This window comes from Balaenoptera acutorostrata, chromosome 15 (genome assembly GCF_949987535.1).
Source record: "Balaenoptera acutorostrata chromosome 15, mBalAcu1.1, whole genome shotgun sequence".
NCBI lineage: Eukaryota > Metazoa > Chordata > Mammalia > Artiodactyla > Balaenopteridae > Balaenoptera > Balaenoptera acutorostrata.
Genome location: NC_080078.1, coordinates 62,417,497 through 62,431,291, shown reverse-complemented (window position 1 = coordinate 62,431,291; position 13,795 = coordinate 62,417,497). Strand labels below are relative to the sequence as shown.

The 13,795-nt window shown below is 41.8% G+C and overlaps 1 protein-coding gene across 1 annotated transcript; it reads left to right on the top strand.

Moving 5' to 3' along the window:
• The first annotated feature begins 677 nt into the window (after nt 1-677).
• On the top strand, nt 678-9,699 carry LOC102998126 (beta-defensin 119). The gene is made up of 2 exons (XM_007193330.3): nt 678-735; nt 9,506-9,699. Exons 1-2 carry the CDS (start codon nt 678-680, stop codon nt 9,697-9,699), a joined length of 252 nt encoding a protein of 83 aa, XP_007193392.1.
• Nucleotides 9,700-13,795: the final 4,096 nt, after the last annotated feature.

The window sequence follows — 13,795 nt, the reverse complement described above, 5'->3', positions numbered from 1 at the left end:
TTGTAAAGCAATTATACTCCAATAAAGATGCTAAAAAACAAACAAACAGATAACTGTATGAAGGTCACAAAAGTTATTATGATGCAGAGTGACTGTGGGTGGGAGTACTGTTAATCTAAGGTGACCAGGGAAAGCCTCTCCAAGAAAGTGACATTTAAGATGAGACTGAATGATGAACAGGAGCCAGCCATGGGAAGCTCTGAAGGAAGAACTTTTCAGGAAGAACAAATTACAAATGCTAAGGGTTTGAACTGGGTATGAGATTGGCAAGTTCAAGGTTCAGAAAGACATACCCGTGTGTATCTTTTTGTTAGAAAGTTGAGAATAAGTATTTTTTAAAAATTAAATGTTTCTTGATATGCATTTATGCTTTAAATAATTAATTCCTTTGTGAATCTCAAAAGGCCAAATGGCTTTAATTTGCCTGTCTCCTTACCCGGAGGGAAAGGCATTTTTTGGCATGGATGCTGGCCAGTTTCCCGTACTCTCATCTTGTGCTTTGCTACGACATTTGCTACACATTGTCCTTTGGCTTGGCTGATCTGATATAAATCCTCTTCTGCTATAATTCACTGGCCACGGTCCTGCCAATAAAAGCAAGGCTCATCCCTGTGGAGGAGAACTCTATTTCCATACCCTGCAGCACAGCCACCTCCTTCTCCTGTGACCTTCCAGCCATGAAGTTTCTTTTCCTGTTTCTTGCCATCCTTCTGACCATGGAACCAGTGGTATCAGGTAACTTGGGTGTCTCTCAAATGTCTGGGATCTTGGTCATAAACTTCTCCCCTTCCTCTTCCCCCTCACTGTGGGCAGCATCTGAAGCCTTTTCTCATTTCATGTGGCTTGGGGAGGTTTTCTCACAATCATCTCATGTCCATATCTCTCCCTGGTTCATTTTTGCCAAGGTGGTGGGATGATAGATGTTTGGAGCACCTAACACTTAAGAGCAAGCTAGTGTTCTGCTGGAATCTTGGAAGAGGGTTTAGGGGTGAAGGGTCTGGTGCAGGCTGGGGACTCCTTGGGGGCTTTGGGAGATTACACTGAAGGCTGGGGGTGAGTTGTGATGAGGTGGAAAGACTTTGGGATTGGAATAATAGAGGGAAGATGAGGATGAGCCAGAGGTGAGGAGCTGGGCTTCCTTGGTGGTTTGGAGTAGGCTGGAGGGGACATGGGATTTTTGGTTGAGTGGAGCTGGTGCTGGGGATTAGATTAGGGCTTGAGCTGAGGTTGGGAGTTGGTACTGGATGGTGCAGGGTGTTTGTGGTTCAGCTAGGTGATGGACTGTTGCTCAGGATTGAGGTTGGTGACTTGATTAGATTTGGGTTTGGCTTGGAGTTGGGGCTCCAGAGGCATTGAGTTGGGTAAGGCTGGGAGTTCTAATTAAGATTGGACTGGTATTTCAGTTTGAATTGGGTGAATATGGGGTCAAGGAGGATTGGAGATTGGGCTATGGCTGGAGCTGGGACTTGCTGGGTTCAATCTAGACAACTGATAATAAGCCGAATCTGTGGAAACATGGGTGAATCTCCTCCATTCCCTTATAAGACAGATGTTCATTGTCTTTTTCCCATTATTCTCAAGCTCCATCAAGTAGGAACTTCATTGGCATCATTTGATCTCAAAGTTAGGAGTAGGAGGTTGTGGGATAGGAAGACAGAAAGTTGGGTTTCTTAAAAACCTTGAGTTCCCAACCTTGGAACAATTATCTCAGTTCTTTCCCCTTGCAAGATCTCTTCTCTCCTTTCCTGCGATTGGGTCTAACACTACCTACTCAACTCTCTCCCTCCCCTTCTCCCCTGACCTCCTGCTCCTCCTCTGCCTCTTTTTGTCTCTCCACTTGAGGGATACTAACATCTACTTAATGGTTGTTCCTATGCCCAGTAACAGACTGTTGGCTGAATGGACAATGCCGGTTGGTGTGCAAAAATGATGAAGACAGCATCACACGTTGCTCAAATCGTAAACGGTGCTGTGTCCTTAGTAGCTATTTGACAATTGTACCAATGACAATTGATCAAATGCTCCCTTGGACCACTCCTCGTGCGAATGAACAAGTAGGCCATGGCCAAACCTGACAATACAGGGAAGATACATGGAAATCGTGGATAGAAATGACTTTGCTTCAGGTTCCTTAGTTCCTACATTCCATTAAAACTCACAAATCTGTTTCTTGTGTCTGTCATTCATGAGGAATGATACTCCAAATGGATTGAGGGTTAGGGGATGGCAGGAAGGACGTTAAGAGTTAGCAGAGAGAAGCCAATGGGGGTGGGCCAAGGCAATGGGGTGATGATTACAGTCTTGAACATGGTTCCTCATCTACCAGATGCAGGAAAGGATATTGGATCAGGAGTGGATTGAGGAGCATGTGTGGGAAGCCAAGAGACTTAAAGACACAGCTGCTACCTGGAGAGTGGGAGCATCCTTGGGATGGGAGAGTTGGTCTGTCTTGGGGGTGAATGAGCTGGGGTGGGCAGGGACTGAGCAGAGCCCAAATCCTTGGATTTCTAGGGAAGTTGGCTGACATGCCTTTTGATGCTTGAGAGCTCACAGCCCCAAAGATCAGAAGGTTTCCAAGTACTAAAAAAAGATAAAGCACATAAATTTACTCATTTATAATCGAATTTGTTCATCAGTTGTTTTTTATGTTCTTCTGTGCATTTATTTATTCATTCATTCACCTCAGCTAGGCCCCTTACCACTGTTAGACTCTATACACCTCTCAGAACTTCAGCTTCCCCATCTGTAAAACTGGATTAACAAAATCTATCTTGGATTGTGGTGAGAATGAAATGAGACAATGTAGAGCACAGTGCCCAGTACATAGTAAGCCCTCAGTAAATGTTAGCTGTTGCTATTGCTCACTGCTTTATTCAAGTATGTGAAGAATATGTTCTGTGTGCCTTCTAACTGTGTTAGACTCTGAAGAAGACAGACACCTGTCTCATTTGAACTAAGAATTTAGTTTGGGAGAAGACTAAACCATGGGGAACAATGAAGAATTCTGATTGGAAATCTAGAGGACCTGAGTGTCTTCCCAGGCTTTTTTATCTCACATCCTCTTCTCTGGGTTTCCTTTATCCAGCACAGTCATTCGTCCCTGAACTGTGTTCTCCACAGTGAGGTCAGAGACCAAGAATACTCTGTAAAGCTTGGTGCAGGACACAGAGACAGATAGAGGGAGTTCATTCTTATCCATGGAGATAATTTGTTCTCATTTCAATATTTCTGTTCTTAGACTCTGGAAAGAGAGACCTCTCCTCCTCTGATCCTGGTCCTACTCTGGGCTTCCTCTGGCTAAGTGTCTCCTCATAGGGTGAGGAGTTGTAGGGGACAATGGGAATATATCCACCTAGAGATAGTGCCCGCCCTCCCCTCCCCTCCACTAGACCATGCTTTGAGTATGTGGGGCCTGGAATTCCTCACCCAAAGCACCCTTGTACCTGCTTTCAGGGACAGCATGGGCTTTTCCCCCAGGCTTACCCTTGGAGGGCGGGGTCCACTCTGGGTGCACCCCTAAGCAGGAAGAGTGCCAAGGGACATTCCTCTTTGCAGGGGCTGTGCGCAGAGCTTGGATGTTCAGGGTGGAGTGTTCACATCTGTGCATGAGACTCCTCACAGAATTGGGCGGAGCTGGGGTTAGGCAGGAAGAGATCTGGGCTGTGAGCTGAGCCAGCTCCCCTTGTGCTGCATGGAACTCTGAAGAATCCAAGAATTATAAATCCAGATCTGACCTTTCAGGTCATTGTGAAGGGACATTTCATAAAGGGCAATTCTTTATCCCATTTGTTAGTTTGACTTATAATTGTTAAATATTCAAACATATGATACAAGAGCCTCCATTTGTATTCTTGTCCCTGGACCCACAACCATTAGGGCTGTGTCTGGAATTCAGATCCTGCTCTGCCTCATAACCCATCTCCAAGCCCACTTCAGAAGCAGGAGCTGCAGAACCTGTGCTTTCACAGTCTCAATGCCTGTCTGTGATCTGGGGACTCTCAGGTTGCACACCAGAGCTACCTGTGCCTTGCGGCCCTGGATGGGACCATCCAAGATACTTCCTTGCTGGCCTCCCTGCCTCCAGATTTTCTTTGCTTTAGCCTCTGTTGTCAGAAGGATTCTTTCTGGGAAATTCATCTGACTATGTTGCTCTCCTGCTTAGATATCTTCCTTTGGTCCTCACTGCTCAGGATTGGGCATTCAAGACCTTCACATGGTGGCCCAGCTTCATTTCCCATGACTGCCACTCACAGACTTTCTCTTCAGCTCTCACCGTCCTCCCCTGCCCCTCATGCTGCCTTGGCCCATGGTTCCCTTCCACCTTGTCCCCATCACCAGGCTCATCCCTGTGATGAACTCCTTCTCACCCTGCAGAGCCCAGTTAATGTCCCTTCCATTGAAAGCCTTTACATAAGCTCTGTCTCACTATTTCTTAATTATTATAATAATAGTAGTTATATAATAGTTACCATTGACACCTCTTATGTGCCAGGCACTGTGCTTGGTGTTTATAGGCCTGAAATCATCCTGTTCTTATACAACCCTCTTATTATCCCTATCTTACCGATGAGGAAACTGAGGTCTAGAGAGGTGATATAATTAGCCAAGGTCACACAGCATTAAGATAGAGCAGGGGTTCAAAGTAAGTTCTTTTTTTTTTTTATTAATTTTATTTTATTTTTTAAAATTTATTTATTTTTGGCTGTGTTGGGTCTTCGTTTCTGTGCGAGGGCTTTCTCTAGTTGCGGCAAGTGGGGGCCACTCTTCATCGCGGTGCGCGGGCCTCTCACTGTCGCGGCCTCTCTTGTTGTGGAGCACAGGCTCCAGGCGCGCAGGCTCAGTAGTTGTGGCTCACGGGCCCAGTTGCCCCGCGGCATGTGGGATCTTCCCAGACCAGGGCTCGAACCCGTGTCCCCTGCATTAGCAGGCAGATTCTCAACCACTGCGCCACCAGGGAAGCCCTCAAAGTAAGTTCTGACTGGCTTCACAAAGTGTCATTCTTAAGAAGGTATGGCACATATCATGTTCTTGTGTAATTATTTCAATCACTGTCCGCTTCTCACTAATCCCCAAATACACACATACCAGATGGAAAGCCTTAGGGGTTGAGACAACATCTTATTTACATCTGTATGCCTGGTGTTAAGCCCAGCCTTCAGGTCAGACGTGACTTAGTGTTTCATGGGTGAATGAATAGGTGAAAGATGAATTCATGTGTGAAAGCATGAATGGATTTTGGGAGGGTGTACAAATGGCTGATGCACCAGGCATGAATCAGCGAGGGATCCTTTCTGGGCTAGAGGGATCAGAGGACCACTGCCTCAGGTATATTTGGCTCTAGCTGGCCATGTTAGGAAGGTTGCAGAGCAGCTCCTGGGTCTTGCTCAAGTGGATTCTTATAATTCATTCATTAGTGTTTGCTCTTAAAACACATAGATTTCACAGCATGAGAGGGAAGAGTCTAGGGACTCCCCAGTACCTGGGGCCTGGTGTTAACTTCTTCACACACAGCCTTTCATGCTCCCACAAAGTTAATTCATTATGAGGCATGGACTCTACACTCAGTCAACAACATTTATTAAGAAACTCCTCTGTGTTTTACGTAGAGACAACCATCAGGAGTGATAGGATGGTGGGGGTGAAAAAAGGGCTTGGAGCTCACTGTTGAGCCACCATAAGTCTTCAGAAGACACTTAACCCCTTTGTTTGAATCTCTGGACTTAGAGTCTGGGCATGTGAAATTTTGAAAATTCCCTTAGATTATTCTTTTGGGAGATAAGACCCCCACCCCCGCAACTCCCTGTCAAACTTTCTCGATTCCAGATAGCCCTCAAACTGTGAGAATCTCTGATCTATGCAACTTTCCCCTGTCTTCTCATTTCACAGATGGGGAAACGGAGGCCCAAGGAGGAAAAGTGACCTATGTTCATAAGCAGGTGCAAGACAATGCTGGGATTAATAAGCAGGTTTTCTCTGACTTCTGGTGAGAGGGCTGCAGGAACATTGAAGGTGATGTTAGGTTGCCATGGGTGATACAGTGAGCGGTGGCACACAGTGATATGGGGCTGATAGGAGGGCAGGTGTTAGGAGCTGCAAAGACCCTGACAAAAGTTTTGAGGTTAGTTTGAGCACCTTTGAAACCCCTTTCAGCAGTGCCAAGGCCTCTCTCCTGGGGGAAAGTTTGAAGCAGGCTTGCCTGCCTGCTCTACCATCTTAAATGCACCCTTCTGTACACCCTTCTTTTGGATGCAAATCTCACATTGGCCCTCCTTCTCAAGGAAAGTAGAAAGGGATTTTATCTCCAGGAGATATGACAGGAAGAGTGTCATTTTTGTGCTTATAAGGCCTCCTTGAATCTCTTTTTTTTTCCTTGTAGGCTGAGGGGTGAAGAGGATTAGAAACTTGGTCAGTGGAGAGTACACCCCCTGGGATGGGGGCGTTTACCTGGCAGCTGTAGACGCATTGTGACCCCAAGACAGGGAAGACTGGGTGCCTGTCCTGGACCTTTCCTGGGGTTGATACATAGGCCTGCTGGTGTAGCTTAAGCTCAGTTCAGCTTCTGTTTGTACAGCAGTACAACTGCTATTGGTGCAATGCATGTGCATACTTCCATGACATTTTATCACAAGTGTAATGTAACCATCATTATAATCAAGATTATTCTATCACCATAAAGATCTCCCTCCTGCTACTCCTTTCTAGTGGCACAGACACTCCTCTCTGCCCTCACCCTCTGTCGCTATCCCTAATCCCTGACAACCACTCATCTTTTTCTCATCTCTATAATTTTGTCTTTTTAAGACTGTTGTATAAATAGAATCATATTTGATCTTTTGAGATTGGCTTTTTTCACTCAACATTATGTTCTTGAGATCCATCCAAGTTATGTGGATAGATAGATCATTCCTTTTAATTCTGGGGAGTTCTAGCCAGTGCATTAAGGCAAGAAAAGGAAATAAAGGCATTCAGATTAGAAAGGAAGGAATAAAACTGAATTTGCAGATGTCATAATGGTTTATGTAGAAAATACAAAGCAATCTACAAAAAAATCTAGAACTAATAAGTAAGTTTAGCAAGATCACAGGATACAAGATAAACATAAAAAAATCAATTATATTTCTATATCTTATCACTGAACATATGAACACTGAAATTAAAAACACAATATCATTCACAATCATTCCAAAAAAATAAAATGTTTAAGTGTATATCTAATAAAACATATACAGAAATTGTAGGCTGAAAATTATAGAATGCTGATAAAAAAACCGAAGAAGATATAAATAAATGAAGAGATATACTGTGATTATAGATTGTAAGATTCAACTAGGAAAGATGTCAATTCTCCTTAAATTGATAGATACATTTAACAGAATTTCTAACAAAATCACAGAAAGGTTTTTTGCGGATATAGACAAGATTATTCTGTCTATATCTCATCTGTAGAGAAATCAGCAAAGGAATGAGAATAGCTAAAACAAAGAACAAAGTTGGAGGAATCATTCTACCAGATTTCAAGATGTATATAGCTAAAGTAACCAAGATTGTGTGGTCCTGGTGGAGAGATAAGATGCACAGATCAATGAAACAGAATAGGAAACTCAGAAATAGCCCTACACAAGTGAAACCAACTGATTTTTCACAAATGTGCAAAAGCAATCCAATGGAAGAGAGATATCTTTTTCAACAAATGTTGCTGTAGCAATTGGATATCTGTAGGCAAAAAAAAAAAAAAAAAAAAAAAGACTCTCAATCTAAACCTCACAACTTACACAAAAATCAACTCAAAATGGATCATAGATTTAAATGTAAAATGTAAACTTCTAGAAGAAAAAATAGGAAAAACTTTCAGATCTAGGGCTAGGTGAAAAGTTCTTAGAGATGAAGAGCACAATCCATAAAAGAAAAGAAAAACAATAAATTGGACTTAATCAAAATGTAAAACTTTCACTCTGAGAGACCCTGTGAAAAGGGTAGATGAAAAGACAAATTACAGATTGGGAGAAATATTTGCAAACCACATATGTGACAAAGAACTTGTATCTAGAATATAGAAACAACTCTCAAAACTCAACAGAAAAAAGCACGCAATCCAATTAGAAGAAAACCATGAAAAGATATTTCCCTGAAGAGGATATATAGACGGCAAATAAGCACATAAAAAGATGTCCAACATCATTAGCAATTAGGAAAATGCAAATTAAGACCACAATGTGATTACCTGCATACCTATTAGAACAGTTAAAATTAAAAATAGTGACAATACCAAATGCTGACAAGGATGCAGAGAAACTGAATCTTTTATACAATGCTGTGAATGTTAGATGGTACAACCACACTCTGGAAAATAGTTTGGCAGTTTCTTTTTAAAAAACTAAACTAAATATACAATGACCATACTACCCAGTAAATGCACTCTTGGACATTTATTCCAGAGAAATGAAAATTTAGTTCCAAAACCTGTAGATAAATGTTCATAACAGCTTTATTTATTTTTTAAGGTATTCATTAAAAAAAGACTATTTTTTTAGGCCAGTTTTAGATTCACAGCAAAATTGAGAAGGCGGCACAGAGATTTCCCATATGCTCTCTGCCCCCCTCATGCACAGCCTCCCCTATTACTAACATCTCCCACCAGAGTGGTACTTTATTACAATTGATGAATCTACATTGACACATCATAATCACCCCAAGCCCATAGTTTACATTCAGATCTGTGACATTAAGATTCACTGTTGGTGTTGTACATTTTATGAGTTTGGACAAATATATAATGACATGAATCCAACAATATAGTATCATATAGAGTACTTTCACCACCCCCCACATCCTCTGTGCTCTACCTACTCATCTCTTCCCCCATTCCAACCCCTGGCAGCCACTGATCTTTTTATTGTATCCTTTTCCAGAATGTTGTATAGTTGGAACCATACAGTATGTAACCTTCTCAGTTTGGCTTCTTTCACTTGGTAACATGCATTTAAGCTTCCTCCATGTCTGTTCATAGTTTGATAGCTCATTTCTTTTTTTAGCCCTGAATAATATTCCATTGTCTGGATGTATCATGGTTTATTTATCCTCTCACCTACTGAAGGGCATCTTGGTTGCCTCCAAATTTTGGCATTTATAAATTAAGCTATTATAAACATCTGTGTGCAGATTTTTGTCTGGACATAAAATTTCAAGTCCTTTGGGTAAATAACAAGGAGTGGAATTATAGGATCATATGGTCAGAGTATGCTTAGCTTTGTAAGAAACAGCCAAACTGTCTTTCAAAATGGCTATACCATTTTTCATTCTCACCATCCATGAGTGAGACTTCCTGTTGCTCCACTTCCTTGCCAGCATTTAATGTTTTCAGTGTTCCAGGTTTGGGCCATTTTAATAGGTGTGCCATGGTATCTCATTATTGTTTTAGCCCTTTATGTTTTTACTATGCTCTCTGATTTGTCAGATCTGTTACCGCTAAATAGAAATTAACTTTTTTTTTTTTTTTTTTGGCCAGGCAAACGTCACATCCTTCGATGCATGGGTAACTTGGGAATCTGTAGAGCCTCTTGCAAAAAGTCTGAACAACCCTACCTCTATTGCAGAAATTATCAATCATGCTGCCTTCATTCCTACATAAGAATAGACATTTCTGGCAAAGAGGGAAAAAATGACTGGAGCCAAGAGAACCGCTGGCCAAAAATATCTTGAGTGCTAGTGATCACCATCTTCAACCTGCTGCCAATACCCTTCATTAAAATTCATGAACCTGCCACACTTGTGTGTCTTTCATCCTTTGGAAATCATGGTGAGACTGAGTTTTGCATGGTGAGATATCTGTCCTATTCTGGATCCAAACCTGTGAGAGAGAGAAGGCTGGAAAAAACTGGAGTGACAAGAAGAATCTAGATCAGTCAGTGATGATGGGGCAGAGAATGTGCTTGCGTCAATTGAGGAAGTGTTGAAGAGTTTAGGCAGAGCCATTGCTTAATCTGTGCTATATCGGGCTCAGAGGGGGACCACACTAGTGGGAATGATGCATAGGGCAGTAGGTGGAGGTCTTGTAGACAAATACATCTTAACCCATTGAAGACATTCCTAACCAGCTGTTGTAATATAGAATAAGTGGTCTTGTCAAGGTTTCAAGTTGTGATGCTGAAGATCTATTTGGTGATTATTGTGAAAGGAATTGGAACATTGGATGCTGTTGTTCTTTCTGATGATTGTTAAGGTCTTTTACTTCTTGAAAATCTAGGAGGCTTGTGCCCTCAATTACAACCAACACTATCTTTTAAAGGTAAAATTCTAATTTTACTTTTTATGTCTTACCTCTACTAATATGTTATTTTTTCTCCATCTTTAGTTCCATTTTGTCAAAAGGAGAGTAGCTATGCTTGCTAATTATCTTTCTATTTCTCTGCTTCTCCTCAACTCATTACAATTTACTTTTCTGGTTATTGTTCTATTGAACTGACTGTGGCCAAGGTCACCAGTGGACTTTGTTTTTAAAATTTTCATGGATGTTGCTCAAATTATATCCCACTCTGCCTCTTGGTAGCATTTCCAACCATAGTTCATTTCCTCCTTGAAAATCTTAACTTGGCTTCTGTGACTTCACTCATTCTTTGTTTTCCTCCTAACTTTTGGGCTGCTCCTTCTCACTGATCTTTTGGAGTTCCTTTTCTGTCATTTGCCTCACTGCATTCCTCTGAAGTTTCTCTTCTCTTGTGAGAATAAAACCCCCCCACATTCCTGGGGAAAGACTGGCAGTTCTATAGCCATGATAACAGATAAATACTTTGAAAAGTTTTAAATCTTTCTCATTGATCAGTGACAACTTGCTTCAGCGAACACACCTCTGAAAGCCAGATTATCCATGATAGTGTTATGCTTTGAAAGTCAGTCAATCAACGCTGGATACACTTCAGTGTACACACTTCTAAGTTGTCATCAACTCATCCTCACATCTGAACCCAACACTACTCCCCCAAATGCTTCCCACAAATGCTATGTAAGTTCAGCACTTTGCTCTGCTTATTGAGCCTATGCCTGACCAGGATGGCTCTATTTTATTTAAGAAAGAATCGAACACGTCAGCATTTTGGTTTCAGACATTAAGTGACAGTTTCATCCTTTGATAATTATCTTCTTTTGTCCTTCCTTCCATGAGACCACACAACCTCTTGCAACTACAAAGCTTATGGTCTGGAGAAAAGTGTTGGTTTTGGACCTTTGTTTCTGGCAGAGTAATAGTCTAAGAACACAGATTAACCCTCCCATTGAAAATAACATTTAAAATATATACAAAACTTCTTAAGCATCCTTGATCTTGCAAAAAAAAGTAAGGAATATTAAGGTCAAGTGAAACCAGGTGCTTTTCTGAAGGCAGTAACTAAAGTTGACTTTTGTCTTGAAAGCATTTGCTGAATCAGGTGAACTTGACCTTTGGTTGCCATGACTTTGGCCAGTGTGCAAGCGGGCAGGGGAGAGGAGACAGTGCCTAGGGTCTGAAAAAGAGTGAGTCTAAGAGGAAACTCCTAGATAAACCTTTTTCCTGAAAGTGTTACGTATGCTTTGTAAAGATACAACGGTCCTTCTCCTTCACCAGATGTTTTCAAAGAAAATTGCTTGGTCTTGAACGTTGATATTCAGCATATAGGAAAAATCTCCACCGAGAATTTACAGCCTCCAGCTGGATCTCACATAGTCTCTTAGCCTGAATTCATGGTATATGGATGATTTGAAAAAAAAAAAAAATCAAGTTGATGATTTAGCTTAAAGTTGTCTCAAACTCGGGGCTTCCCTGGTGGCGCAGTGGTTGAGAGTCTGCCTGCCAATGCAGGGGGCACGGGTTCCAGCCCTGGTCTGGGAAGATCCCACATGCCGCAGAGCAGCTGGGCCCGTGAGCCGCAGTTACTGAGCCTGCGCGTCTGGAGCCTGTGCTCCGCAACAAGTGAAGCCGCGGCCCGCGCACCGCGATGAAGAGTGGCCCCCGCTCGCCACAACTAGAGAAAGCCCTCGCACAGAAATGAGGACCCAACACAGCCATAAATAAAATAAATAAAATAAATTAAAAAAAAAAAAAAGTTGTCTCAAACTAAAAAGTGCCAAAGACAACTGACAGAAGCAGGTGTCAGGACTCAACTAATTTACTCAGGTAAAGTTCCAAGGAAAATGCAAAGATTAGAGCCCCAAATCATAAAACACACAAGGAATTAGGGCACCATGTATTTAGGCCAGCAGAAACCATAGGCCAGAGATTAGGACTTTCAAAGACAAAATATTAGAATTACTAGTAATAATACTTTTAATAATAATTTGAAAAAATGAATTAATGAGATTTGAATTTCCCATCATCAATAGGGTATTATCTGACCCCTATGAAGAAACACTCCAATGTTAGGTGGAAATGGTATATTCAGAACTGAGACTTACTAGGCATGGAAAGCAGAAATAAACTGCAGGAGCAAGTGGCTCAGATGCCTATGGTACTTGCTTTATTGCCTCTCCTTTATTACATACTAATGGTATCACTAATGGTATCAATTCCTATGGTTAGCTAACAAAGGAGGAAAAAGCAAGGCTGGGTTTGTGGAGCGGTTTACATGATATGCTAGCACCAGCCAGGAGTGCTGCTTGATAGCCTAATTTAGAGGTGGCCCTGAAATTAGTAAGGGAATCTTTTCAGTAGAAAGAGGGAGAATCTAAGGTATGGATCTATAGTAATTCATGGACAGTGATATAGGGTTGAGTGGTGGGTAGTCCAGGGTCTCAGAAAGAACAAGATTAGTAGATTTGTAACAATGAGGTATGTGGTAGAGTTGCATGGATGGACCTCTCTGAGGAGATGGGGTGTGAATATATTTCTGTACCATCAGAGGGAGACAAATAAAGCTTTCAGTAATAAGGTGACAAAATGACTCATCTTTTCACCCACAATTAAGGGGCCATCCTGATCCTTGGATGTCCATATGTGATCAAGGCTTGGTTAAGGAAATGTGCCTATGAAGCCAGTATTTCAACAAATTTTATTCCAACCTTGAAGCAACTGAGGTAAAAAGGAGTCCTTATAGCTCACACCTGGGCCAGCCAGTTTCCTACAGTGAGTGATTAACATAGGGCATTAGGACCAAAGATAGTAGTAAAATGGATGCTTTCACCTGAGGTGTCTGCTGTTATAAAGAAAGCGTGTGGTGTCCTAGAAGCTACTCTCCTAAATACAGGGACTTGGAATTTTGATTGTGGCCATTTATGCTGCCATCAAGAGGCAGGACTAACAGAAGGGATGCCTCTGGTATCCCAAAACACTTGTTGAGAAGACAGAAGGACAAATGGTAAGATGAGTGTTGGAATACTTCAAGTAATTAAGGCTGTGGCTAGGTAACCTGCAAACTAGGGACACTAAAAATGGATTAAAACTTATGGAAATAATTTGAAATTTAAAGAAAAGCACTGAGGAGTTTATCACTGGAAATATTGGAAAATTTTGGACTTCTTTACACAACCTTTTTATCTAAAATTACACATTGATGGAGGGTGGGAGTGGGTCATTGTGGTATTTTCAGTGCATTAACCTGTGTGACTTAATCTATCACTTTGAGGACAGAGAGAGTGACGGCTAAGAGGAAGTCATGAGCTTTGAAGAACTTCTGGGAGAGAGGTCTGGTTTTCAGTGCTGGGTCAGACTTTTAATCTTCTTTATTCCTGATGTTTATTCCCAGTTGGTTGTAGCAGATACTACTGTTACAATTCTATCCATAGCATCTCCTCTCGAGCCATATATGGATGCGGGAGATGTGGTAGCTTT